The 25,064-nt window shown below is 37.8% G+C and overlaps 1 protein-coding gene across 1 annotated transcript in view; it reads left to right on the top strand.

Annotated features, from left to right (window-relative positions):
- C3H10orf67 (chromosome 3 C10orf67 homolog) overlaps positions 1-25,064 on the top strand; it is a 110,306-nt gene that overhangs the window by 83,185 nt on the left and 2,057 nt on the right. Inside the window, 6 exon segments of the mRNA XM_057541956.1 lie at positions 1,757-1,816; positions 2,489-2,571; positions 2,646-2,711; positions 5,433-5,520; positions 10,382-10,465; positions 10,552-10,612. Of these exon segments, the coding sequence (XP_057397939.1) occupies positions 1,757-1,816; positions 2,489-2,571; positions 2,646-2,711; positions 5,433-5,520; positions 10,382-10,465; positions 10,552-10,612 (442 nt within the window).

Raw genomic sequence — 25,064 nt, forward strand, 5'->3', positions numbered from 1 at the left:
AGGGAGTTCGTAGATCACCATATAGAAGTTTACATATATTGACATCATAATAAAGGCAACCACAGTAAGAGCTAAACATTTGCAAATAAAAAATCAGGCATGCGAGGGAAGAGAGAAGGTGGAAGGTAATTCGAATGCTCTAAATTCTTAATCTTTATTTGTGGGGAGCCCAAACAATAAAGGCTACTGTTTATTTATAATGATAATGATGAGAAAAACTAAAACAAAACCAAACCCTTGGCTTCTGGGAAGTGAGAGTTTTATGTTCCAGTATACTATCTGCCGTTTATTTTTAAAATATGTGCGTGCATTCTCTATCACTAAAAATCTGAAGTAACAGGGATGGTGAAATCAATAGGTTAGTATATAGAAGTAAATGGTAATATCTGTGACATGCCTGGCACATAGTAGGCACTCAAGAACTTACAACTTTTATGGCTGTTAATTACAAATTTTGTTACGTGGCAGCTAATGTCAGCTGGGTTCTCTCTGCCCCTTCAGATATAAGTAAAATTGGCTCAAACCCACATTCTGTGCTTTGTGGCAGCCGAAAGCGTGTCCACTTGTTTCTGCAGACGCCCATGGCATCTCCTGGTGGTTGTTGCTATGTCTGGGCTCCTTCTTCCACTGAAACGAGTCAATTTCTGAGTCGCATTGCACTCTGTGTCATCCCAGCTCACACTTTGTTGAATCAGACACTGAATTCAACCCAATTCTGTGATTGCTACTAAAACCACTCACTCACAGGACACCTTTAGTTGGACGAGGTTGAAGAAGGTGAGTAACAGGGACAGTCTGCATCACCAAGATGCCATTTCACATTGAATATTGGACATCACCCCTGGGCACTGGTCACCTGTGGCTTCACCACACACTAGCAGCTCCAGCCTTGGGGTCCTGCCTGGCCATTCTCTTCTTTTCTAGCTCTTCTCAGCCCTCACTTCTGATTGCTCCAGGGAGCTCTGGGTTCCTTTTACTTTATTCTGCAGACCTGGATCCAGACCCTGCATGGCAGAGCCCACCCCATCAAGATGGGCAACAGATCAAAAGCTTTTGGGTCACAGAACCCACTAGAGAAGGTAGTGGTGGTAATAAGAAGCACCTTTTGCTGTCTACATTCTGTAGAGGAATATAAGAATAGCTAATCAAGCAGGTTTTTATATTCAGTATATTTTCGCACTGCCATCTGCTCTCTGCATCATTCAAGAGGTATAGTAGTGAAAATTCATCTTAGTTATCATTTAAAATAAAAGTTTATTTATTTATTATTAAATAAATGAGCAAACGAATGCATTAAAATCTAAAAAACAAAAAAGTGCAATATGTGATTTACTTAACCATTTTGAAACGCAGTGTTTTTATATCTATAACTGGGATTCATTAGATTTAATCCAAAAGATAGATGAGAAAAATAAAAGTTTTTTTTTAAGCTTGTGACTTCACTGGGTAATAACTGCCCACTTCATTTAAAAAAAAAAGTGTAATGGTAAAATTTGACCCATATATAATTACAAAGTAATTCATTTAAAAAACAAACGGTAGTGGGAAGGTTGGTTTTAATGGGATGTAATTGTCCAATTGCAAATGCAATGTATAAACACTGAGTCTTGTAAATTAAATGAGGCGGTCAAGACCCCTATGGGACTAGGGTTGGCATATTTTTAGTCTCACTTGCCTTTCTCTAAGCTGCAGAAAAACCACATCTTTATGCATTGACTTGAAATGTTATACTTGCTTTGGTTTATTTTCTTTCCAGGTTAGACATGCAATACCTGCTGCGATGCATGGAGAAAAAGCGAGACTATCAGTGGCTAAGGTATAATAATGACTAATATGACCCTTATTATTAACTTAAATATTGTTTATATCGATGCTGACTATCCTTAGAGAGGAGCAGTGACTTTGAAAGCTACACCAAGAATCCGTCTAATGAAGAGACAGAGGACCTGATTGCCTCTATAGTATGATTCCGGGGTACATCCCTGCCACACCCAAAGAAATCTCATTCATGACATGCCTACAATTCCACTGTTACAGATTCATTCCTTTGCCAAAACTTTGTCCCCTTGTAAAATAGAAACAATACTGAGAAATGGCATACAGTTCTAATGTGATTGAGTTGGTCAGATCCTTTCCTGAGGACAGTTTTGATAGAAAGAGGAAATAGAGTAACTGGGGGCAGCTGCTGCTATGATGAAGAGATTTAGAAAAAGTGATACCTGGTAGGGGGAGGGGTGATGAAGATAAATTTTGGTTACTTGGTAATATTGTCTCATGCTGGCTGCTTTGAAGTGAATCATTTACAGGAAATGGAGGCATGGGATCTTAAATTCTTCCAGTTTATGGGAATTTGCAAGTAAATGTAACTCATTGTTCCCTCAAATTTTTGATGATAGTTAGAATATGCATGCTATTTAATAGAAATAACCTTTCAGATTTACTGGGAAACAGGGTATAATTAACTTTGTGATGTATTTTCTATTGAAAGATTGAAGAAGAGAAACGTGGTTTGGAAGAGCAAATAGAAATGTTAAAGGCTAAGTTAGAGAAAGAGAAAAAGAAGTCGGAGAGGTACTGGTAATAGTAATTCATAATTGTTCATTTGCAGCTAATACAATATTTAACCACCTATAAATTTATTACAGGATTGAGAAGGAATCAGATCAGATCAACAAAAACTGGGAAAAGAAATTCTTAATTCTCAGGAACAGGTATAGTGTGGTGATATATACAAATTCTATTTATAAAAATGCGACTAATCGTCTTTTAAGGAAATTGGGAGCCTTGCATTTTTCTGTATATATTAACTAATATGAAATGCCCTCACATACCTCTTTCAAGAGATGCAAAATAACTGACCTAAAAAAGAAGAGTAGTCAAAGTCACTTCAAAGAAAAACTAATTCAAAACTCTGTTTTATTCCTGATCTCAGTGTTTCAAATTTAAATCATCGACAGGATGGACAGACTCTCTTGATACCTGGTTTAATTGGACCTACACAGTCATCTTCCTCTGTAGGGCTATTAAAACATTTCCGTTCATTTGCACATGATAATATTTATCTTCAGATATAGAGACCTGAATGAGTGAGGGAGCATGCCATGTGATTACCTGGAAGAGACTTCCAGGTGAAGGAACATCACGTGCAAAGGTCCTGGGGTGGGGGTTTGCTTGTGTGTTCAAGGACAGTGAGGAAGCCAGGTGGCTGGAGAGACATGAGCAGGGACGAGTGGTATAAGAGCTCAGTGAGGTAGAACATTTGGGATTTTGCTCTGAGATGGGAAATCACTAGAAGCTTCGTTTTTAATTGATAAGAAAATTTTCTCTTTTATATGCCTACTGGGTCATTACCACACCTAATAAAGTTAGCAATATAAATCCTTTAGTACTACTTATTGACCAAATCATATTCAAATTCCTTGATTATCTCAAGGGAATCTTTTACAGTTGTTTGTTTAAATCGGGATTCACGGTAGGTGGACCACTGCATTTGGGTGTTATATCCTTTAAATCTTTTTTTTTTTCTATAATGGTCCCACTTACATCCCCATTCTTTCCAACCCAGTGATTTGCTAGAGAAATATGCTCATTTGTTATGTAGAATGTCCCCCATTCTGGATTTGACTAATTGTTTATGTGCATGTGTGTATGTATGTGTGGTGTCATCTAACATGTTCTTCTATCTGTATATCTTACAAACTGATCTTTAAATCCAGAGAGTTGATTAGACTCAGGTTCAGTATTTTAGGCAAGACTACTTCACTCGAACTACTGTGTAATTCCTATGCATCACATCATAGGGCACATAATGTCCGGCTATATTATTTTAATCAAGTGTTATCAGGCTAATTCATGTATTTTAAGGTTCACCATTGACCTTTCTCCAAATAATTTTAACATCCATCAGTGATCACAAACCATGATCCAAGATTTCATTAGGGTTGCAAATTGGTGATACCTTAATTTTATCTTTCCTTCTGCATTTCTTAGCTAAATTCTATTAAAGAAAAAACAATTTTCCCCACTGGTTACCCTGAAATATAGTTTCAGACAAGATAAGGCAAGATAAATGCTTGATCCCCTTTATTTATCAATATTCAGAATAATTAGTTGGTACCCTAAAACCTCACTGGAGAGTCTTGAACTGAGGAAAGACCCAATGATCTGAAGTCTTAAAAGAATTATGACTTTTGTGTTGATAAAAGGCCATAGGGAAGCCAAAGGAAAAGCAGGGGGAAAAGTTAAGAGCTCCAGAAAGAATAAGCCCCTCTTAGGCAAAACATGATGGTGATTTGACTGGGATGGGAGACCTGGAGCTGTTGAGAAATGATTAAATTGGGGATATATTTTGAAAGTAGGATGTATTGAAAGATTGGAGATAAGGTGGGAAAGAAAGAAGTCAAGGATGACTGCAAGGATTTTACCTAAACAACGGGAAAGATGGAGTTGCCTTCAACTGAAGCAAGCAAGCACATTTTGGCGGGAAATCAGTTTTGATATGTTAAATTTAAGGTGCCTTTAGTCACTTAAGGGTAGAGGTCTAGTGGCAGTGATGAGTATATGAGTCTGGAGTTCAGAAGAAAGTTTAGGCTGGGGGCATAAATTTGGGATGCATTAGTATAGATGGTATTTAAAGCCATGGGATTAAATGAGATCAGCTAAGAATGAGTGTTGGAGAAAAATAGAGAGATACAAGGATTGAGTTCTAATATTTGGTAATAACTGACTTTCAGATGCTTTTTTTTGATCTGATGTTTTCCCTCTAAAGGACGTCCCTCTTTTGTGAACTCTTTTCATCTTTTGCTTTTTTGTTGGCTTGTGAAATTTATTTGTGTTTTCTTATTTTTAATTCCTTATCAAGTTTAGATGTTACAAATACCTTTTCACAGTCTATGAACTTTGTGTATGCTGACCTTTATTGTACAAAAATTCTTAATTTTTATCCATCAAAATTTTTGCCTTAGGTGTGTTTAGAAAGTCTTTCTCCATCTCCACTAAAATATTCTCCCACGTTTTAAGACAAGCCTTCTTGATTTACCTCTCATATTTAGTTCTTTACTCCAGTCCTTTCCAGGTTGGGTTGTGGTGCCACTTTGGTCACATACTATGTTCTAGTACATTCCCAGATCTGTTTCAGTGTTCCTATTCTATTCCATTTATTTTTCCTTTCCAAACTGTTTTTATACTATGATTTTTGTGGTATATGTTAATATCTAGTATGGCTATTCCCTCCTATTTGCTTTTCAGGGCTGGAAAATACATAATTTTAAAAATCAAAGAGTGATAAGTTCATACTAATATTTTTAAATTTTTACTTGCATCTCCTTGCTCTTACACTGAACATTCTAGTTTCTAATCACAAGAACATAATACCGATTTGCTCTTTCCTATAATTTCTGTTCATTTTAATTCCATTGCTTCTTTTATTTCAGCTTTCACGTCCTTAAGAACGAGATGTTTACTAGGCACACATTGTTCCGTCAGTTTGCAATGCTGGCTGACACATCCTTCAATTATGTTGTAAGTACATACTGGCTAGATGCTGTTTGTCCTTTTGATGATACCTGTAATGTGTCTTTCTGAAGTTAACATTTTTTGAACCCCTGACATTAGAGGCTCTGGAGATAGTACATGAGTCACTCTGCTGAATGCTGATGGCATAAGACAGAGTGTCTGAACCCAAAGAGCTCAATCCAGTGTGAGACATAGATGTGTAAACAAATTGTTACCACGCAGTATGGTTGAGCTATAATGGAGGCAAGTGAAAATTTCAGAGGAGGGGGACTCATTCCCCCGGGAGGCATTTATCAACCTGACCATTTGTGCGCGTGGATGGAATATAGGAACTATCACAGCTCAAGATCCAAGTATCCAGTCACTTACAAATGGAAAAAGGAGGTAAAAGAAACTGTTCCCAGTACCAAGCCATTCGTTTTCACACTAGAAGTCACCTATAGATAAAGCCCAATTCTAAAATAGACTTTTTTTGGAAATTGAAGTATAGTTGATTTACAATGTTGTGTTAGTTTCTGGTGTACAGCAAAGTGATTCAGTTATATTTATATATACACACATATATATATACACACATATATATATATATATATACACACACATATATATATACATAACTGAATATATATATATGTTCTTTTTCAGATTCTTTTCCATTATAGGTTTTTACAAGACATTGAATATAGTTCCCTGTGCTATACAGTAGGTCCTTGTTGTTTATCTATTTTATATATACTAGTGTGTATCTGTTTAATCCCAAACTCCTAATTTATCCCTTTCCTTTTCCCCCTTTGGTAACCATAAATTTGTTTTCTATGTCTGTGAGTCTATATCTGTTTTGTAAATATGTTCATTTGTATTATTTTTTTAGATTCCACATATAAGTGATATCATATGATATAAAATAGACTATTTTTAAAACTGTTTACTTAATGTTTTCACTTGGGAGTTGTAATTGTAAAGGCAAATGATGACCAGTGTAGAAAGATAATCAATAAATTGCAAACAATCAGTAACTTAACATACTATAAATGCTATTGAGAAACTGCTACAAAGCTAAGTGTTCTGAGGACAAGTCAGGTTTGTGGAAAAAGTCACAAGAAATATAAATTTTGGTTTCCTGCTTCAAGAAACTTACAATCTAAAATCACTTTCTTTTTAAAATTTTTTCCACAATTTTCACTTTAAGACAATTTTCTAACTCCAAGTTGCTGCAAGAGATCAAAGAACTTAAGAACATTGGCAAGATAATATTATTTCTAATTTTTAACTAAATTTACATGGTAATATGAACCTTGCTGAGGATTTTAATAATTGACTCCCCTGAAATGTTCCAAAACTGGTCTACGTAGTCTCTTCTCCTTTTGGTTTTTTCTCTTCTCAACTGAAGGTTACAACTTTAATTGGAGTGATCCTCATTTTAGATATTTAATCAGCTGGACAAATAAAATATTGGAGAACCCAGGAGAATGCTGTGCTACTCAAAAAGCAGGCTTTTTGAGGATTATCTGGTAAAATTTTCTGGTCCAAATTTGAATTGTCCAGGCTTTATGAAACAGACTTCTAAAATCTCAAAACTATTCCAGTCCAAGCATAGTCATAGATCCAGTTTTTTCTTGGGAAAAATCTTGGCCCTGCCTCAGATGTTCTTGCAATCTATCTTCCTATGGAGGAGAGATGGACTCTATCTAGTCGAGAATACATCTGTGTGCCACTGCTTATTTGGGATTCAGGCTCATGAATCCTTATCTATATAGCTACACAGTATATATGCACTCAAGACACTCATCAAAGTGGACAGCAAATATTTAAGAAAAATAGACAGAGAGAGGGAAGGGGAGAGAGCGATGAGTGAATGAGTGAATGAACTTTGGGTAAACTAACATTTTCCCTTGGTTCCCTATACTCTAGTCACTTGTCCATTCACAGATATTTGAGTACAAATATGTACCAAGCAGCATGCTTGGGTTGCAAATGTCATCTCCCAGTTTGTGGGCAAGGTTTTGGTATCTTTTCATAAATAAATGTTCTTAATCTCAATGTTAGTTTAATAATCTTTTCCTTTTTGCCTTTATATTTTTTTCTGTCTTTAAGAAAACCTTACCTAACCTTTAATCAAAAATATATTCTTCTCTAATGTATGCAAATGTCAAATCACTATGTAGTACACCTGAAACTAACATAATTTTGTCAACTGTATTTCAATAATTTAAAAAAACCTAAAAAACAAAAAATATTTTCTTCTCTATAAACTTAAAATTTTTTTCTTGTTTTGCCTTTCATATTTAGAGGTTTAATCCACCTACAATTGATATTAGTGTACAGAAAGGTAGACATCTGATTTCATTTTCTTTTAATATAGATAATCAGCAGATCTAGCACCATTTATTAAAAAGTCCATCTTCTCCCCTGATACATAATTCCACCCGTTATGTATTATATTAAGGGCTCATATACGTATGAGTCTGTTTCTGTCTATTCTGTCCTACTGTTCTATTTGTCTATTCTCGCATCAATGTGACACTGATTTAATATCTATACCTTTATGATAAATCTTTTTCTGATAAAACAAATACTCCTGCCCTGATGTTCTTCAAGAATGCCTTGGCTTTATTGGATCTTTACATTTCCATATAAAATTTAGAATCAGATTGTCAATATTCACAGTATAAAAAAAACCCATAAGAAACAAATTAAAAATTCCATTGGGATTTTGATTAGAAGTGCATTAAGTCTATAGATCAGTTTGGGCACAGTTGGCACCTTTTAGGTGCTGAATCGTCTAATCCATAAACAAGTTATAGCTTTTGTTGACAATATTATGTTAGTTTGCATTTTATCTCCGCCGATTCTTTTCCAGAGACTTATGTCAGTAGTTTCTAGAGGTCGTATATTCTTATACTCTATTGTTGGAGACAACAAGCTTAATGAAGTTTCCATCTAGATCTCATAATAGGTCATTTTTTAAAGAATATAGTTCTGATTTCAGGATACTGTTTGTTTAACCAACTCTATAGTTTTTTCATAGTCCCTGTTTTATTTACTCTTCTCTCTCATCCTTGACAGGGTGAGGTGTGTTGAAACCCAGTGTTATCAACTGCATTCTCTTTGTGTTGCTCAAATCTCTTTTACATTTCAGCTGGAAGGCAGGTTGATATGCACAGCCCCTATTTCTGACCCCAACTTCAGCAGGATTTTACCTTTTTCAGTCCTGTCAGAGAGGTTGTATTTTCTTCTATACCCACAGTATGAAACAATGGAGTACATTGGAACTTAAATTCTCAGCAGTCATGCATTTAACACTGGCTTCTTTTACCATCTTTATGAAAGACTTGAAGGCAGTGAGGAAAGAACCATATGTATATTTAGAAGAGTTTTCTAGACAGGGAAAGGACCATCGGAAGACTCTAAGACAGAAGTGTGCCTGGCATGTTTGAGAAACAGCAAAACGTCCAGTGTGGCTGGAGCAGAGTGAGCAATGAGAGAGAACAGGAATAAATATGGTTAAAGGGATAACAGGACTTTGTTTTTTTTCTATTACTCTGAGTAAAATTGGGAGCCTTTTAGAGTTTTCAGCAGAGCAGTAAGACGATCTCACTTAACATTTTAAAGGGACAACTCTGGCAGCTATGGAGGCCAGGGGCAGGGAAAGAAGCAGATTAGGAAGCTATTGAAGTGATGCTGGTAAGAGATGGTGTGGCTTGGACCACCTTAGGAGAGCAGATGAGCAAAACGGGGCCGACACATGCCTGGAGTACTACGTAGTACTATGCGGTGCTAGATTTTATGTATATGTAGCAAAATGGACGGACCTTAAAAGCATAGTACTTAGTGAAATTACTTTGTACATAGTCCTTAGTGAAAGAAGTGGAACACACAAGATATGCTGTTTTTCACCCTGAATCTAAGATGTGCTCAACATTGGTTTAAGATTTTATAAGACTCTAAAAGAGAAAAAGTGCTGCCAATCATACTGTGACACTCCATCTATTGTCAGATGCATCCTGATTTTAGGGATGTTAAAATATCAGAAGGCTATGCCTTAAAATCAACAAAATAGGATATCACATAATACCACTAGCACAAATTAAAATACATGCACAAAATTACATATTTTTGCAAGGACATATTCAAATAAAAAATACAAATAAATATTTAAATGGTTTATTTGGTGAGAGGAACAAAAACAGAGTGGGAGCAGGCTGTGGGGAAATAGAAAAATGCGTGCAAACACACTTACATGTATGTGTGTATACATACATACAAACCAGCAAGAGAGAAGCCTTGAGTAGAGAGAACGTCACATAAATTTCCAGGGTGCATCCATGGACCTCAGACCTCTTTTTGATAATCATGCTTGTTGTACTTTTGGTCCTTTTCACCTGTGCATTTTTAATGTCATGATTTACTTTGCAATATATGATGTGGTGGCAATTCTGCTTGTGTGCTACTGCTTCGGAACTCCTGGAAGAGATGCTTTTGTTTTTTCACTCTTCAATTCCTGGGAATCAGGACCATCACTGTGTAGCTTCCAGGAGCTGGGTTGTGCTGGGGATGACCCGGTGGTACCTGACCAGTTACAAGCAGTAAATCCCATATGGCATAGGGATAATCAAAAGGAAGTAGAGTCAGAAGAGACATTAAGGAAAACATTTTTCTTGAATTTTCTCTCAAAGTAGCCTGAATTAGGAAGGGGTCTATTCCTTGGGTTTAAAGGAAAGGATTTCCCCAGCCATATTTGAGCAAATAAGTTAGGAGCATTATTTTCATATCTCAGTTAACTAAGGACTGAAAAACATTCTACATCCATTTGAGCTGGTCATTATTTCCCCTGGATAACACGGTACATACCGTTTGTTTCTTTCAGAAAGTTAAACCTTTATTTGTGCGATCCAAAGTGAAATTGATAACAGCGTCGACATCTTCTGCAAATGTTTATCATGCATCTTCGGTAGGTAGATTATTTTTTCCCTATTCAACATTTAATCAGTCAGTATTATTCAGCCTCAGTAATGAAACGGTTTGGTTTACCTACAGATAGACAACAGGTATGTCGACCTAGACAGGGATCACATATCCCTCCCTCCTTCACCAAGAGGTAAGAATCCTTATTGTTGGAGAAATGGTTCACGCAGGATGGGTAATTAAGATTAATAATGCTTTTCTTTGTTGTCCTGAGATGTTTGGTTTCTGGGTGAAAATGCATGACTTTTTTCAGCCAATTTATTAAATTAATAGATATGATAAATAAAAGAATGTTAATATGTATTTCTGAATATTGATCTCTGCTAACTGAAAATGAATTGAGTCATACTTCAAAACCAGGAACTGTCTCAGTTGGAATCCTGTTTCTTTTTAATTAAACTGCCAACAAACCTGAAGCTCCTGTTAAATCCCTATTTTTCCAATTTAATACTTAGAAGAAAAGGACAACTATTTATAGCATCCTTTATCTCCCATCAGTCCTTGTGCGGCCTCAAATTGGACTCTTTTGCAGGTGGAAGTACATTTTGTCCACACGTTTCTGTAAGTCTTTAGGAAACAACCATGCTTGCTTTTCTCTAATAAGTTGGATTAACGAAATGCAACATTATTTGTTTGAATTATTGATGGCAATCAAAGGGTGTCAGTAATTTCTGTTTTTCATGTCTGGGAATCTTTAAAAGTAGACTTTTATAATGAATCTTTATACAGGGAGGAAGTGTGTGATATGAGTTTAAATCCTGGACCCTAATTTTTTTTTTTTAACATCTTTATTGGAGTATAATTTCTTTACAATGGTGTGTTAGTTTCTGCTGTATAACAAAGTGAATCAGCTATATGTATACATATATCCCCGTATCTCCTCCCTCTCGCGTCTCCCTCCCACCCTCCCTATCCCACCCCTCTAGGTGGTCACAAAGCACCGAGCTGATCTCCCTGTGCTATGCGGCTGCTTCCCACTAGCTATCTATTTTACATTTGGTAGTGTATATATGTCCATGCCACTCTCTCGCTTCGTCCCAGCTTACCCTTCCCCCTCCCCGTGTCCTCAAGTCCATTTTCTACGTCTGCATCTTTATTCCTGCTGGACCCTAATTTTAAAATCAACTTTTTGAAAACTAGATTGAGAAAGGAACCTCTCTTCTGGGCCTCCATGCAGTGGAGAGGCTTTTTCTGTAGTGCTTACGGGTATAGGTAGTATCTTTTCCGGAGGTGCCTGCCTGTGTGCAGAGGAATCTTTCGGCAGTCACAGTGCTGGCTGCCTCCTGGACTGGCATTTAGGTGACAGTAACACCCAGCCTGGACTCTGTAGCAGCTGCTAGCCTAGGGCATGCAATTTAAAGATATCACCATTTTTTTTTTTTTTGGCCACACCGCGTGGCTTGGCGGATCTTAGTTCCCAGACCAGGGATCGAACCCGGGCCCCCTGCAGTGGAAGTGCAGAGTCCTAAGCACTGGAGTGCCAGGGAAGTCCCCAAAGATATCAGCATTTAAATAAGGGACTAGCTCTGTTGAGTTGTTGGAAATTCCACCCCATACAGTAAGTTATTTCTAAAATATCATAATGTTTTAGGGGAAGAGAGACTCATGATTTATCATAAAAGTATAAATTGTTAAATTTGGAGCCTGTGTTCCACCTGACATTTTAATTAGAGAGCTTAATTAACAGCAAAAAATTCAGTTGAGAATTTTACATCCAAAAATGATTTTTCTCTGCCAAGCAAACCAGTTTTCAAAGGTCCATTTGTAGTCATACAAACCGACCTTGATGGCCACCTGGGCCATAAGGCAGCTTTGGCCAAAACAAACACTGTCACTCCCTTTCCTCTGTCCTGAAAATGCAAAGTGTAGAGTTATTTCCACCCTGTCTACGGAAAGCCCTCCTAAAATTCATTAGCCCCCTTTTTTTGCCTTACTAATAAAATAGAAAGTAAATGCTATTTTATGATCCATAATTTTGCAGCATGCCACAAAGCGCATCATTCTGAATATGACTGCACCACAGAAGAGGCGTGGGTGACAGTGTCACACTGAAAGCCTCTGGGCATAACCCTGACGTTTCTTTCTACAAAACCTCTGATACAACGTTGACATGTCATGTTTTCCCCTCCGAAGATAGTGTGGGGAAATCATCCAGTTAACAAAAGTTTCTGGTTAATTGGGTTCCAGTTAATCCAAAATTGACTAGAAATAAATTTTCTATTTTTAATGGATAAAAAAACCAATACATGAATGCCAGGAGGAAACTGAATTACAAATTTACTAATTGGGGAGTAAATGAATTTTTTCATTAGGTATCAGTCTTTCACGATTATGGGGACTGAACAGTATTCACACTAGACAGTCAAAGGACCAAACTGTCGTCACGAAACAAATCACTCCAAGCTTCTCAGGTACTTCAGAAGGTGGAGAACCCCCTTCAGGCCCCTAGGAAGTAGTTCAATACGTTATCAGTGTTTTCAAGCACTAATTCACAAATACATTTTCAAAGAGGTGTTTAGCTACATAGTTTGTACGTACCTGACTTACAGACAAATCTTACTTTCTATAACACAGGGGTGACCTATATGGTGACAGAAGCCAAATTCAACCCTGTAAAGTCACTGTGGTATTGAGTTCTGTTTTTTAAATTATGTAAATAGAATATTAATATTTTAAATACCCTGCGAATATTTATCCTCCCTGTTAACAGCATCCTTGGTGTTGCATCAAAGATAGAGGTTCTTACGTTGTATTTTCATACCACAAGATACTTTTGAAAATTATGGATAACTACCATTTAGTGGGTGTAGGTACTATTCCAAATGCCTTTTAAGTTTTAACTCTAATCCTCACAAAAACCCTATAAAGTCAGCACTCTTGCTTTCTCAAGCCTTAGAGGAGACAATTGGATTCAGAGGGGTTTAGTAAGCTGCCAGGTTTATGACCACAAATAAATAGATTATTAATTTATAAGTAAGGCTGGGTTCAGACCCAGAGAATGTGGCCCTAGAGCCCAGGCTTGTCACCACTCAATTATATTGACTTGCCCCAAGACTTGCCCCAAGACTCAAGCATGACAATGTGTGGTCCCATTTTCAACAACACACAATGGGAAAACGTGATGTAGCAGAAAGGCTTTGGAGGTGGACAGACTTCGGTTTCTGTCTCATTCCAGTCACTCCCTGGGTAACTTCATTCAGCTCCCTCTGCTGTGTAAAATGGAGATGGCGACCCCACCTCCTAGCTTTGTTATGAGGATTAAATGAGGTGAAGTGCCTAGCTAACCCCATCCCTGCCTTTCCTCCTGAGCTATGGATAATATAATCCCTGGGTTCCCAAAATAAAGTCAGGCAAACCTGCTTTTAAGTCTACTACACGAGAGCTATAATATCCTCAGCAGTAGGCTAGTGATTTAAAAGAACTGGTCTCTCCTTTAATTCTTTAGTAACTAATTGTCTACCAAGCATAAGAAAGAATAAAATTTGTCACTGGTATCAGATCATATGGTAGATATTTTGAAAAGAGCAAAATAAAACAAAACATAACTTCAAACAACGTTATATCAGGTGATATATCTTTCCTAAGCAAATTGAAATTAACTTTTTGTTATGTTGCAAGCTTTACTCCAAAAAATTCTAGCAAGAACAACAGAGAGTTGTTCTTGCAACAAAGAAAGCTTAAGAGATAAATAAATCCTCATTAATATAAGGGAATAAAAAAATGAGGTACCATACTATCTGCAGAATTTCAAAGCCATTTTTTTACACAGTAGTAATTATCCCAAAAGATCCCAGGTAACATTATTAATTTGTTTGCTACTTAACTGTGATAAAATTTGGGATCTGAGCTGCCCATTGTGCACTGTGCACTGCCACAGATTTTATGTACTTAAGAAGACCTTTCTCACAGTCCAGTAATTAGGTGCTATTGACATTGTAATCTTTGAAAATGTTCCTAATGAGCCCCAAAGACACAAATCTCATAGATAAAACCTCAAAGTAACAGTGACCCTTTAAGTGGCTTGTCAGTAAGAGAAAGCTCAAACATAAATATCTGAAACACAGGAGACACCCAAATTTAAACCTAGATTACATTGTATTGTTAATTCTCTCAGACTTTTAGGGAAGAAACATGGAAGAAGTGATTTTAAAGGCTTTTAAAGAATAGTAGAACAATCGCAGTACATTGGATAAGATTTTAAAACCTTTCTTTTCACCCTTTGAAACTTTGGACCTGAAAAGTGTATTTTTTTTACTAAGTGTATTATCCACCAATTTATAAAAATAAATATTAATTGAAAGTGGAGTTCAGTTGACCCTGTTTTTGTTTTAAACACAAAAATAATTTTAAAAATCACACAAGAAATTGGAATTTAAAAGATAAAAAGAAAGCATTTTAGGCATAAGTGTTAGCATTGTTTTACATATTGTTTCTAGACTTCAGCTATAATTAATATAATTTACTAAGGTATTCATATTCAAATGCGTATTTTACAGTATTACCACATATACCACATACATACATAATATATAACATCACTTAGCATGTAATTGATGGCTATTAAAAATGTTAAAATAGGACTAACCTGATTTACTAAATATAATGTATTAAGGGGTCTGTTAATGTTTATGATGTCACTGCCACCAACTTTTCTACTTCCCTTATTGTCACCAATTACCTGTAATTCAGATGTTGTATTGCTAAGTTATATATGTCATCCATGTCTTTGAGATTTGGGCTGATTCTCAGCTACCTTTTCTTAAGAATTTTCCTTGCTCTTTATGCCTGTGTTCTAGAGATATTTTCTATTCGAGGCATGGGATTTAGGATATTAAATGACAAATTAAAGCCTGGAAGATCAGCAGTGTGTCTCTTAACATACCTTTCCAAATACAGGGAATTCTCAATGGCATAGAAAAGAGCCAAGATGACCAACTGGATTCGAGAATTAATCTGAAGTTCTCTATCCAACTGAAGCTTTGTCCATTGGTCAAATAGGGAATTGAAAAATGTGAAAAATGAAAACAGATAATACATGCTTTGAAAATAATGTTAATAGTTGAAACAAGTAGGCAGGCAAAGTACTCTGAATTTGTAAGATCATAACAACTTAGTAGAAAAAAGGTCACGACTAATACATATTAAAAATGTACTTTATTAATTTGATGGGCTATCTTGTATTAATTCAGTCTATTGATGCTTTTAAGTATTTGTAGACAATGTTTCATTGAATAAATGCCACTAAGCATATTCCTAATTATGCCCCGAACTGGTACTCAGAGGTCTCCAAAGCATGTAGCATGAAGCAAGGATGGTTTCTGGTGTGTGTTATTATTCAGTCACTGGGCCATGAGTTGGATTCCAGCAGCCTCCCTGGATCCTGTGGCCACTGATTTCATCCCAAACCTCAGCTGCCCATTGCTGCCCAGTCATTATAAACCATATAAGTCTTTTATGGTGGTAACAGAATATTGAGAGAGGTTTTAATTAGTATTGAGTGAGTATTAATTTTTAAATTTAGGAATGGTTCTGTTAGAGAAATGACAAAATGTTACAAGATGTTGTGTATGGATTCATGCAAATTCATGGACATATCAAGTTGCACCCTTAAGTGAACTGGGAGTGACATCTTTGCATGTGAAGGATACCATATGAATATTCCTTTCAATGGGAGGAACCCCAAGTTTGGAATTTGAGGGAATAAATTGAGATCAGAAAAGTGGATATTTATGTCAGTGTAGAGAAGTGTCACTGGGCTTCAGTCCTCAGCCTTTCCTGTTCCCGGCTGGTTCAGATTCTTTAATGCATGTTCCTTATCTTGAATGAAATGATCACATGGAAAAAAAGTAGGTCATAGGAAGAAGTATGTTGTATACTGTTACATGCTACACAAATGTAAGCTAGAGTGACAACTATAAAATAACCTTAATATTTGTGTTTACATATCAGTAAGAATGAATTGAGGAAGGGCTCGTCGACTAATTAAGAAACTATTTTTTTGTTTTTTATGAAATATTTCAAATATTCAGAAAACACAGAATTACATGTTGAGTACCCATTGCGTATGTGTATGTTTTAGTATATGTGCATGTTAAAAAGTATCATTACTTCAATAATTCGTTTAGTGAGGACCTATTGGTGATAAATTCTGTTTGTCTTAAATTTATCTCCTTCTCGAGGGTAGTTTAGCAAGATATGATATTCTGGGTTGGCAGTTATTTTTTCCTCCACATTTTGTTATTATACCATTGCCTTTGAGCCTCTGCTCAGGCTTCTTGAAGTTTGTTGTCGATTTGTCAACCATATGTGGTCATTTGAGTTTTCTTTATTTAGCTTTTAAGGTTTAGTCTTTATTCTTGATGGTCTGTAGTTTTACTGTAATGTACTTGTTCTATAAAATGTATTTAATCTTGATCAATATTCAGAGTACAATTTGGATCATTCATATCTTTCTTTACTTCTAGAAATTTCTCAGCCATTGTCTTTTCAAATATTGCTTGTATAACATCCTACACATTATTTTCTTCAGAAGCACCTCACAGTCTCTTCTCATGCCTCTAATCTACATTTTCTAATTTTTGTGTTTATTTCTCTGTTGTGCATATGGATGGATTTCTTGATGTTACCTTTTCCAATTTTCTAATCCTCTCTTCATCTATGCCCAATTTATCCCATGTTTTAGTTTTATTTTAGTGACTTTTTTATTTCCCAAGACTTTAAATTGATTCATTTTCAGAGCCACCAGTTCTTATTTTATCCTGGCCTGTTTTGCATCATAATTTATTTGTTTAGTGGACACTATCAATTATTTCTCTGAGCATACTAAACACACATTTTAAAATCTTTGTCAAACTATTTCACCAACTTAAATTTATCTGGAGTGAATTCGTATCCTGATAGCTCATCTTTCTGTTGTCTTTCCTAGCATTCCATTCCTTTATTTATTTTGGAATTTTGGTTTACAGGGTCAAGTTTCTCTGTCTCATTCATATTCATTCCCTCCCTCTCTCTCTCTCTCTCTCTCTCCCCTCCCACCACCTGAATGCAATATTTCCTGAGTACAGTTTGGTAACTGCACCCACTTCCACCACTCTCACTCCCAGTCTACAGCCAGTTCTTATAAGTTTGGGGTGCCTGTCCTGCTGTGACAATAGGGTCTTGAAGCCTTTAAGCCATCAGGTCGCTTGGCTCAGTTCCTGTGAGTGAAGTAAGTTTTGCCTTTGAGCCTCCCTAAGCCCAGAGCTTTCTAAAAAGCCATAGTAGCCCCAGGTTAGAAACTTTTTTTTTCTCCCAATTTCCTTTCATTCATGCTTCTGTCTTTGAGGTTGAGGAGTGGTTTGTTCTTTCACCCAACATGGAGCACATTTAGCCTCTGTCACCAAAAAGGAGCTTTATTCCTGGCTGTCACTGTGAATTTCTGCAGCTGGAATTACACAGGTCTGTGGTTTCAGCCTGTGTATGAGTGGTAGGGCTGCCATAACCAAGCACAGCAACTGGTTGGCTAAACCACAGAAATTTGTGGTTTCACAGCTCTGGAGGCTGGAAGTTTGAAATCAAGATGCCAGCAGGGTTGGTTCCTTCTGAGGTCTGTGAGGGGGAACCTGTCCATGCTGCTCTCAGAGCTTCAGGAACCTCACGTGTTCCTTTGCTTGTAGATGGTGGTCTTCTCATGTCTTCACACAGTCTTCCCTCCGTGTGTGTGTATCTGTGTCCAAATTTCACCTTTTTATGAGGATGAAGACATATTGGATTAGGGTCCACCCTAATGACCTCATCTTAACTCAATCATCTGCAAAGACCCTATTTCCAAATAAGGTCACATTCACAGGTCCTGGCAGTTAGAACTCCAGCGTCTTTTGGGGGAGACACAGTTCAGTCCATAACAGCCTTGTTCATTGTTTTACATTTCTTTACCTGAGAAATGTTTATCTATTTTATCCCAGTATGTCTTTGTTTTTTGGGTTTTTAAAAAAATTTTATTTATTTATTTATTTATTTTTGGCTGTGTTGGGTCTTTGTTGCTACGCACAGGCTTTCTCTAGTTGCAGGGAGCAGGGTCTACTCTTGTGGTGTGCGGGCTTCTCATTGCTGTGGCTTCTCTTGTTGTGGAGCACGGGCTCTAGAGCGCAGGCTCAGTAGTTGTGGCACGTGGGCTTAGTTGCTCCACGGCATGTGGGATCTTCCCAGACCAGGGCTCGAACCCGTGTTCCTTGCATTGGCAGGCAGATTCTCAACCACTGCGCCAGTAGGGAAGACCCCCAGTACGTCTATGGATTTTTTTCTTTTTAAATTGTTATTTATCATGTCCATACAGTATAATAAATCATGAACTTGCTATATTGTACTTCCTTCTCCCCCCATCAAAAAATTCCTATATGTTCAAATCAGTTTTCTTCATGTTTCTAGACCAAAGACCCTTCATTTGATTTCAGGCCTACCTTATGTATACAGGCTGTTCTAAGAACACTTCCCCTTTGTAAACAATGGCCCCACTTCTTATCATCCTATACATCAAAAGCACGTATTAAATATCTACCATTTCTTGAAAGAACATTTTAAAAGTCTCTGTTGCACCTTAGTAAAAGTCCTTTCCCCCGGTGTTCTGTCTGTGAAATAGGCAATAAGTTACCTTTTCTGGAAAAGGATGTGTTACGGGTTGAATTATGTCCCCCCTCTCCCGAAAGATATGTTGACACCCTAACCCCGGTTCCTGTGAATGTGACCTTATTTATAAAATAGGGTCTTTGCAGATTTAATCAAGTTAAGATGAGGGATTGGGGTGGGCCCTAATCCAATATGACTGGTGTCCTTATAAGAAGAGGGAAATTGAGACACAGACACACAGGGAGAATGCCACGTGAGGAAAGAGACAGAGATTGGAGAGGTGCAGCTGTAAGCCAAGGAACCCCAAGGATCTACAGCCACTACCAGAAGTTAGGAAGAGGCAAGGAAGGATTGTACCCAGAGTTTGAGAGAGACCAAGGTCCTGTCAACACCTCGATTTCAGACTTCCAACCTCCAGATCCGTGAGAGAATAAATACGTGTTGTTCTAAGCTATATGGTTTATATTACTTTGTTACAGCAGCTCTAGGAAGCTAAAAGCAGGATGGCAATTTGATAATTTCCATGACATCCACATTCAATAGATAGAGAGCCACCATCCCAAATGAGTTCAGGGACCTTGTGATTCCAGTTGGCATTACATCGTAGGGTAAGGAGTTCTACCGTTGACTTCTCAAGTAACGGAGACATCTCCCTTTGATTGATTAGAAAGCTACTTCCTCCAACTTCAAGGTATGTTGTCGTTTTAAGGAATCAAATGTGATAAGGCTTGTGTATAAATGTGCCTGCCACTTCCCAGGCATTCAGTTAGTGATCAATAAATGTTTAATAAAATTGAGTCTGACGTTTGCGTCACATCATAATTGTATGAACTTGGGTAACAACCTAACATCCCTATTTGTCCTCTGGCTAAAGAGTCCCACCACATCCCAGTGCTCTCCTCCTGTAATCCTGTTGACGCCTTTTCTTTTCTTTTCTTTTCTTTTCTTTTCTTTTCTTTTTATAAAGCTTGGGATGGGACCCAAGCATGAGTATTTTTAAAATTAATTAATTTATTTATTTATTTATTTTTGGCTGTGTTGGGTCTTCGTTTCTGTGCGAGGACTTTCTCTAGTTGCGGCAAGTGGGGGCCACTCTTCATCGCGGTGCACGGGCCTCTCACTATCGCGGCCTCTCTTGTTGCAGAGCACAGGCTCCAGACACGCAGGCTCAGTAGTTGTGGCTCACGGGCCTAGTTGCTCCGTGGCATGTGGGATCCTCCCAGACCAGGGCTCGAACCTGTGTCCCCTGCATTGGCAGGCAGATTCTCTGCCACTGCGCCACCAGGGAAGCCCCGCCTTCTTTTCTTACTCATCCCCTCCCTTCCTCTTCAAGCAAGCGCCCTCTGGTCCTCCTTACCTTTAATGTCAGCCCCCCAGAGAGAAATCGGAACCTGCTCTCTCTCCTTCTCTAGCCCCAGATTACTCCACTTGCCTCCTGCTCTGCATCTCCCTGACACTGCTCCTCCCTAGGGCACCCTCCCTAGGGAATCCTTCACATGTGAAATAGTTTTCAGTTCCTCCAGTGTGTCCCCTGGCACTGAGCCACACCCCTTGCATTCTGTTACTAATGAGCGTCCCTTAACTCGTGAAATGATCTTCTCTTGACTCCAAGACACCAGCCTGCTCTTGTTCTCCTCCTACTTCTCAGAACATCCTTCTCGGTCTCTCCTGGTTACTCAGTTCTGCCCCCGCTCTGAGCATTAAGTGTTGGGGTCACTAAGGATTTCATTCTTTGATTCACTTTTACACACTTTGTTATTCCTCTGCATCCTTCAGTAGATGTCTGTGGCTTTCAGGATAAAACCAAATTCTTCAGTTTAGCATATAAGAGCATGCATAATCCCTGCCTCTCCCCTACATGAGCCCTCTAGTCTAGTCATAACAAATGACTTGCTGTTCCCCGCTCTTCCATGCTCTTCCATGCTCCTGTGCCTTTACACATGCTTGCACCGAGGTGGTAGGTCTTGTGCCTGCTCTTGCTGGGGCTCGCTCATATTCTACGGTTAGCTGGCTGTCGACGGCCTCAGGCTGGCCGTCTGCTGGGCTGACAGGGGCAACCACATCTTACATTTCTCATCGTTGATCGGGCAAACCCAGTCTTGCTTTCATGGTGGTGTCAGGGTTCTCAAGAACAGCAAAAAAGAGCAAGCGCCAGTGCACAAGGACTGTTGAAGTTTGCTGGCACCACATTTGCTTCTGTCCCATTAGTCAGAGCGAGTCTCATGACCAAGACAGGTCAATGTGGAGGCAACTGGAAAGGCCGTGGATACCGAGGGGCCCACACTTCTTAACCTCCTAGGTTTCACCTTCTTTTTTTTTTTTTTTTTAACTTTTTTATTTATTTATTTATGGCTGTGTTGGGTCTTCATTTCTGTGCGAGGGCTCTCTCTAGTTGCGGCAAGCGGGGGCCACTCTTCATCGCGGTGCGCGGGCCTCTCACTATCGCGGCCTCTCTTGTTGCGGAGCACAGGCTCCAGACGCGCAGGCTCAGCAGTTGTGGCTCACGGGCCCAGTTGCTCCGCGGCATGTAGGATCCTCCCAGACCAGGGCTCGAACCCGTGTGCCCTGCATTGGCAGGCAGACTCTCAACCACTGCGCCACCAGGGAAGCCCTCACCTTCTTTTTGTTAATTCATTCATTTATGTATTCATTCATTCCACAGACTTTATGAGCACCTACTAGATTTTACTTTTTTTAATTGAAGTACAGTTGATTTACAACGTTGTGTTAGTTTCTGGCATACAGCAAAGTGATTCAGTTATACATATATATATTCTTTTTCATATTCTTTTCCATTACGATTTATTACAGGATATTGAATATAGTCCCCTGTGCTTTATAGTAGGACCTTGCTGTTTATCTATTTTATATATAGTAGTTTGTATCTGCTGATCCCAAACTCCTAATTTATCCCTTCCCCACCCCCATTCCCCTCTGGTAACCATAAATTTGTTTTCTGTGTCTGTGAGTCTGTTTCTGTTTTGTAAATATGTTCACTTGTATCATATTTTGGATTCCACATATAAGTGATATCATATGGTATTTGTCTTTCTCTGTCTGACTTACTTCACTTAGTGTGATCATCTCTAGGTCCATCCATGTTGCTGCAAATGGCAGTGTTTCATTCCTTTTTATGGCTGAGTAGTATTCTGCTGTGTATATATACCACAGCTTCTTTATCCATTCATCTGTCAATGGACAGTTAAGTTGCTTCCATGTCTTGGCTATTGGAAATAGTGCTGCTGTGAACACTGGGGTGCATGTATCTTTTTGAAGTAGCATTTTGTCTGGATATATGCCCAGGAGTGGGATTGTTGGATCATATGGTAACTGTGAACACCTACTATAAACAAAGACTTAGGCGAGGCACTGAGGATGCAGAGAGTCTTCTCACTGCTTGAAATTTCTATTCTAAGACTGACACTCAAAGATTAGCACATTCAATAAAAGTAATACCAGTATTTACAGAGGTCCCACGAGGCAAGGTGAACCTGAAAATGCCTCTCTGCATTTGTCACCATTTCTGCAGAAACTGCTACCTCGTGAAAATCAAGATTAGCCATTAGCAGCCTCTTCCCTCATAAAGATCATAAAAAGCCAAAATACAGAAACGATGTTTAAAATATTTTCAGTGTATAAATTTTTTAAAATTGTAATTGAAAAATTACTATATTTCTTTGGTAGCCTATAAATTCAAGCATGGGATTGTGTGAACACAGCGTTTCCTCTAAATATCAAATGTGGGCTAGAGGAGCAGTTAACATTTTAATCCTCCTTGCTTGTTTATAGGAACAAATTTGCTTGCAACTTCAAATTCACACTTGTGCAAATAAATTACAAAGACCAAAAGTGCAAATGAAAAATCCCTTTTCAAATAACTATGAAGCTTCCGTATTAGGTATAATGATTTTTCTCTAGGATTAGGACAGATTGCATGGGGAGCCCAGGCTTTCATAAAGAGGGGGGTGGGGAATTGACTAGGGCCTTCATTTTCTCACAAAAGGCACAATGCGAAGCGCATCTGTGAACATTGCATAATTTGTTATGTTCTACAAAGAGGTGGGTTTTTGTTATACACATACCAGAGCTATTTGGTACTGTTTCACCAATGATCTCTATTCAGGTCCAGAAAAGAAATTGGCCTCAGAAGAGTGAAAGGAGAGTAAATTTTTCTTTAAAAATTAGATACAGATTATCGCTTCAAAATGCAGGAGGGAATTTTACAAGTGATGGTGCACTGATTAGCTTTCCAATGGACACCCAGTCCTTTATGAATCACATACTAGCTGTGGTCAGCTGTGACCAATGTGGTTTATTACTCTCCCGAAGAGTTGAACTGAGATTACCCATCTAATTTAATTGAGAAATGTTGGGTGAACTTGAACTGTTTCATGGACATGAATGACCAGAGAATTTATTTGATAAGACATTAAAGGCTGAATATGGTAGCTATCTCTTTGATGGTTTGATACAGTCATTTCTTTAGTTCATTAGCAAATCTCTCGTAGATTTTTGTTGTTGTTATTATTCTTCTGGGGATTACATGAGCAGCCAAAATGAAAAAGGGAGAAAAACGTTTCTGTACATCATTAGAAAAAAATTTTAAAACTTAACCTTTATCGGTAAATATTCATGACGGTTTTTAATGTAGTCTGAAAAGTGACATCAGCTTTTAAGTAAAGGAAGCTAACAGTAGTGGGAAAATTAATAAATCCATTGTATTTTCATGTGATAGTCCCTAAATTATTTTTAAATATTGTCTTCTGATTTCATTTATTAAGGGGGAAAAAAGATGTCAGGAAGTTAACATGTTATTCACCAGCATCCTTTGCATTTTTTTGTAAACTGGGCAGTGTGAGCTTTTATTCCTGGCATCTCAATGAAATGTTTAAGGTAACTTTATCATTAGCAGAGCACACAAGGTAGCATCAGATGAAAAGGTGCTTTCTCTTCTTATGTCTGCTAACATTAGCATAAATTCTGCTGTATTCCCAATGACAAGCGCTAAGGTGTAATTTAGATGTTTACATCTTTTTTTAAACTGTATTTAAATGTGATATCTTTTAAACTACTCACAGAAACTCAGAGATGGAAACTCTTAAGAATAAATTACAAAATCACACCTCATGCTCCTAGTGACTCTTTAAATGGAATTTTTCATTGAAACTTTGTCATTAAAATAGAAAGGCCTTTGGTTGTGCCCATACAAGCATAATAAATTGTATATGTTTGTGATACTGAATGACTCTTGCCCATATGCTGCACTGCAAAGCTACATGAATAAGGCATTTACCAAATCAGGCCCACCACATTAAACAGAAAAACAATCTTTATTCATGGTAACTTATCAGTTTCAATTAATCAACCTTAACAATGGAAATTCTGATGTGTTCAAGCAACTTGAAAGCAATAGGTCATCTTGAGGGCAGCCATGTTGTGTCTTTGTGCCTAAGGTTTCAAACAAAGAGACATCTCCAATAAATATACATGCATATACATACATACATGTGCATATATATATGTACCAATGGATGGTGATATCTATGCCGGGTCACGCCAACCAAAATGCATGTTAAGTATTTAAGACTTTTATCATAGCAAATGTAATTATTTTCCTCCAAGTATTACTTTTTGAGCTCTGCAAGTGTAAACAAAAGGAAAGAAATTTCCATTGGATGACCATCCTTTCAGTTTCTGTGCTGCTATGTGAATAGCATTGTGCAAACCATTCCAATGGTTTTGAAAAGGGGTAACCATTGGTTTGATTTGGTTACACGGTTTAGTAAAGAGCTCCCTCCCACTGCCTTAGGGTCTGTGAAAGGTCTGTGACCTGTTTAGAACTGCCAAGTGAAATGTCATGTCGCCCCTCCCAAATGGGAGTATCTGCATTCATTTGATCAGTATAAAAAATGATTGGGGATGGCGAGATCAGTGCTTTTGAATTGCAATTTATAGCAGTTTACAAAAATGCACATTGTTGG

This window comes from Balaenoptera acutorostrata, chromosome 3 (genome assembly GCF_949987535.1).
Source record: "Balaenoptera acutorostrata chromosome 3, mBalAcu1.1, whole genome shotgun sequence".
Classification (NCBI taxonomy): domain Eukaryota; kingdom Metazoa; phylum Chordata; class Mammalia; order Artiodactyla; family Balaenopteridae; genus Balaenoptera; species Balaenoptera acutorostrata.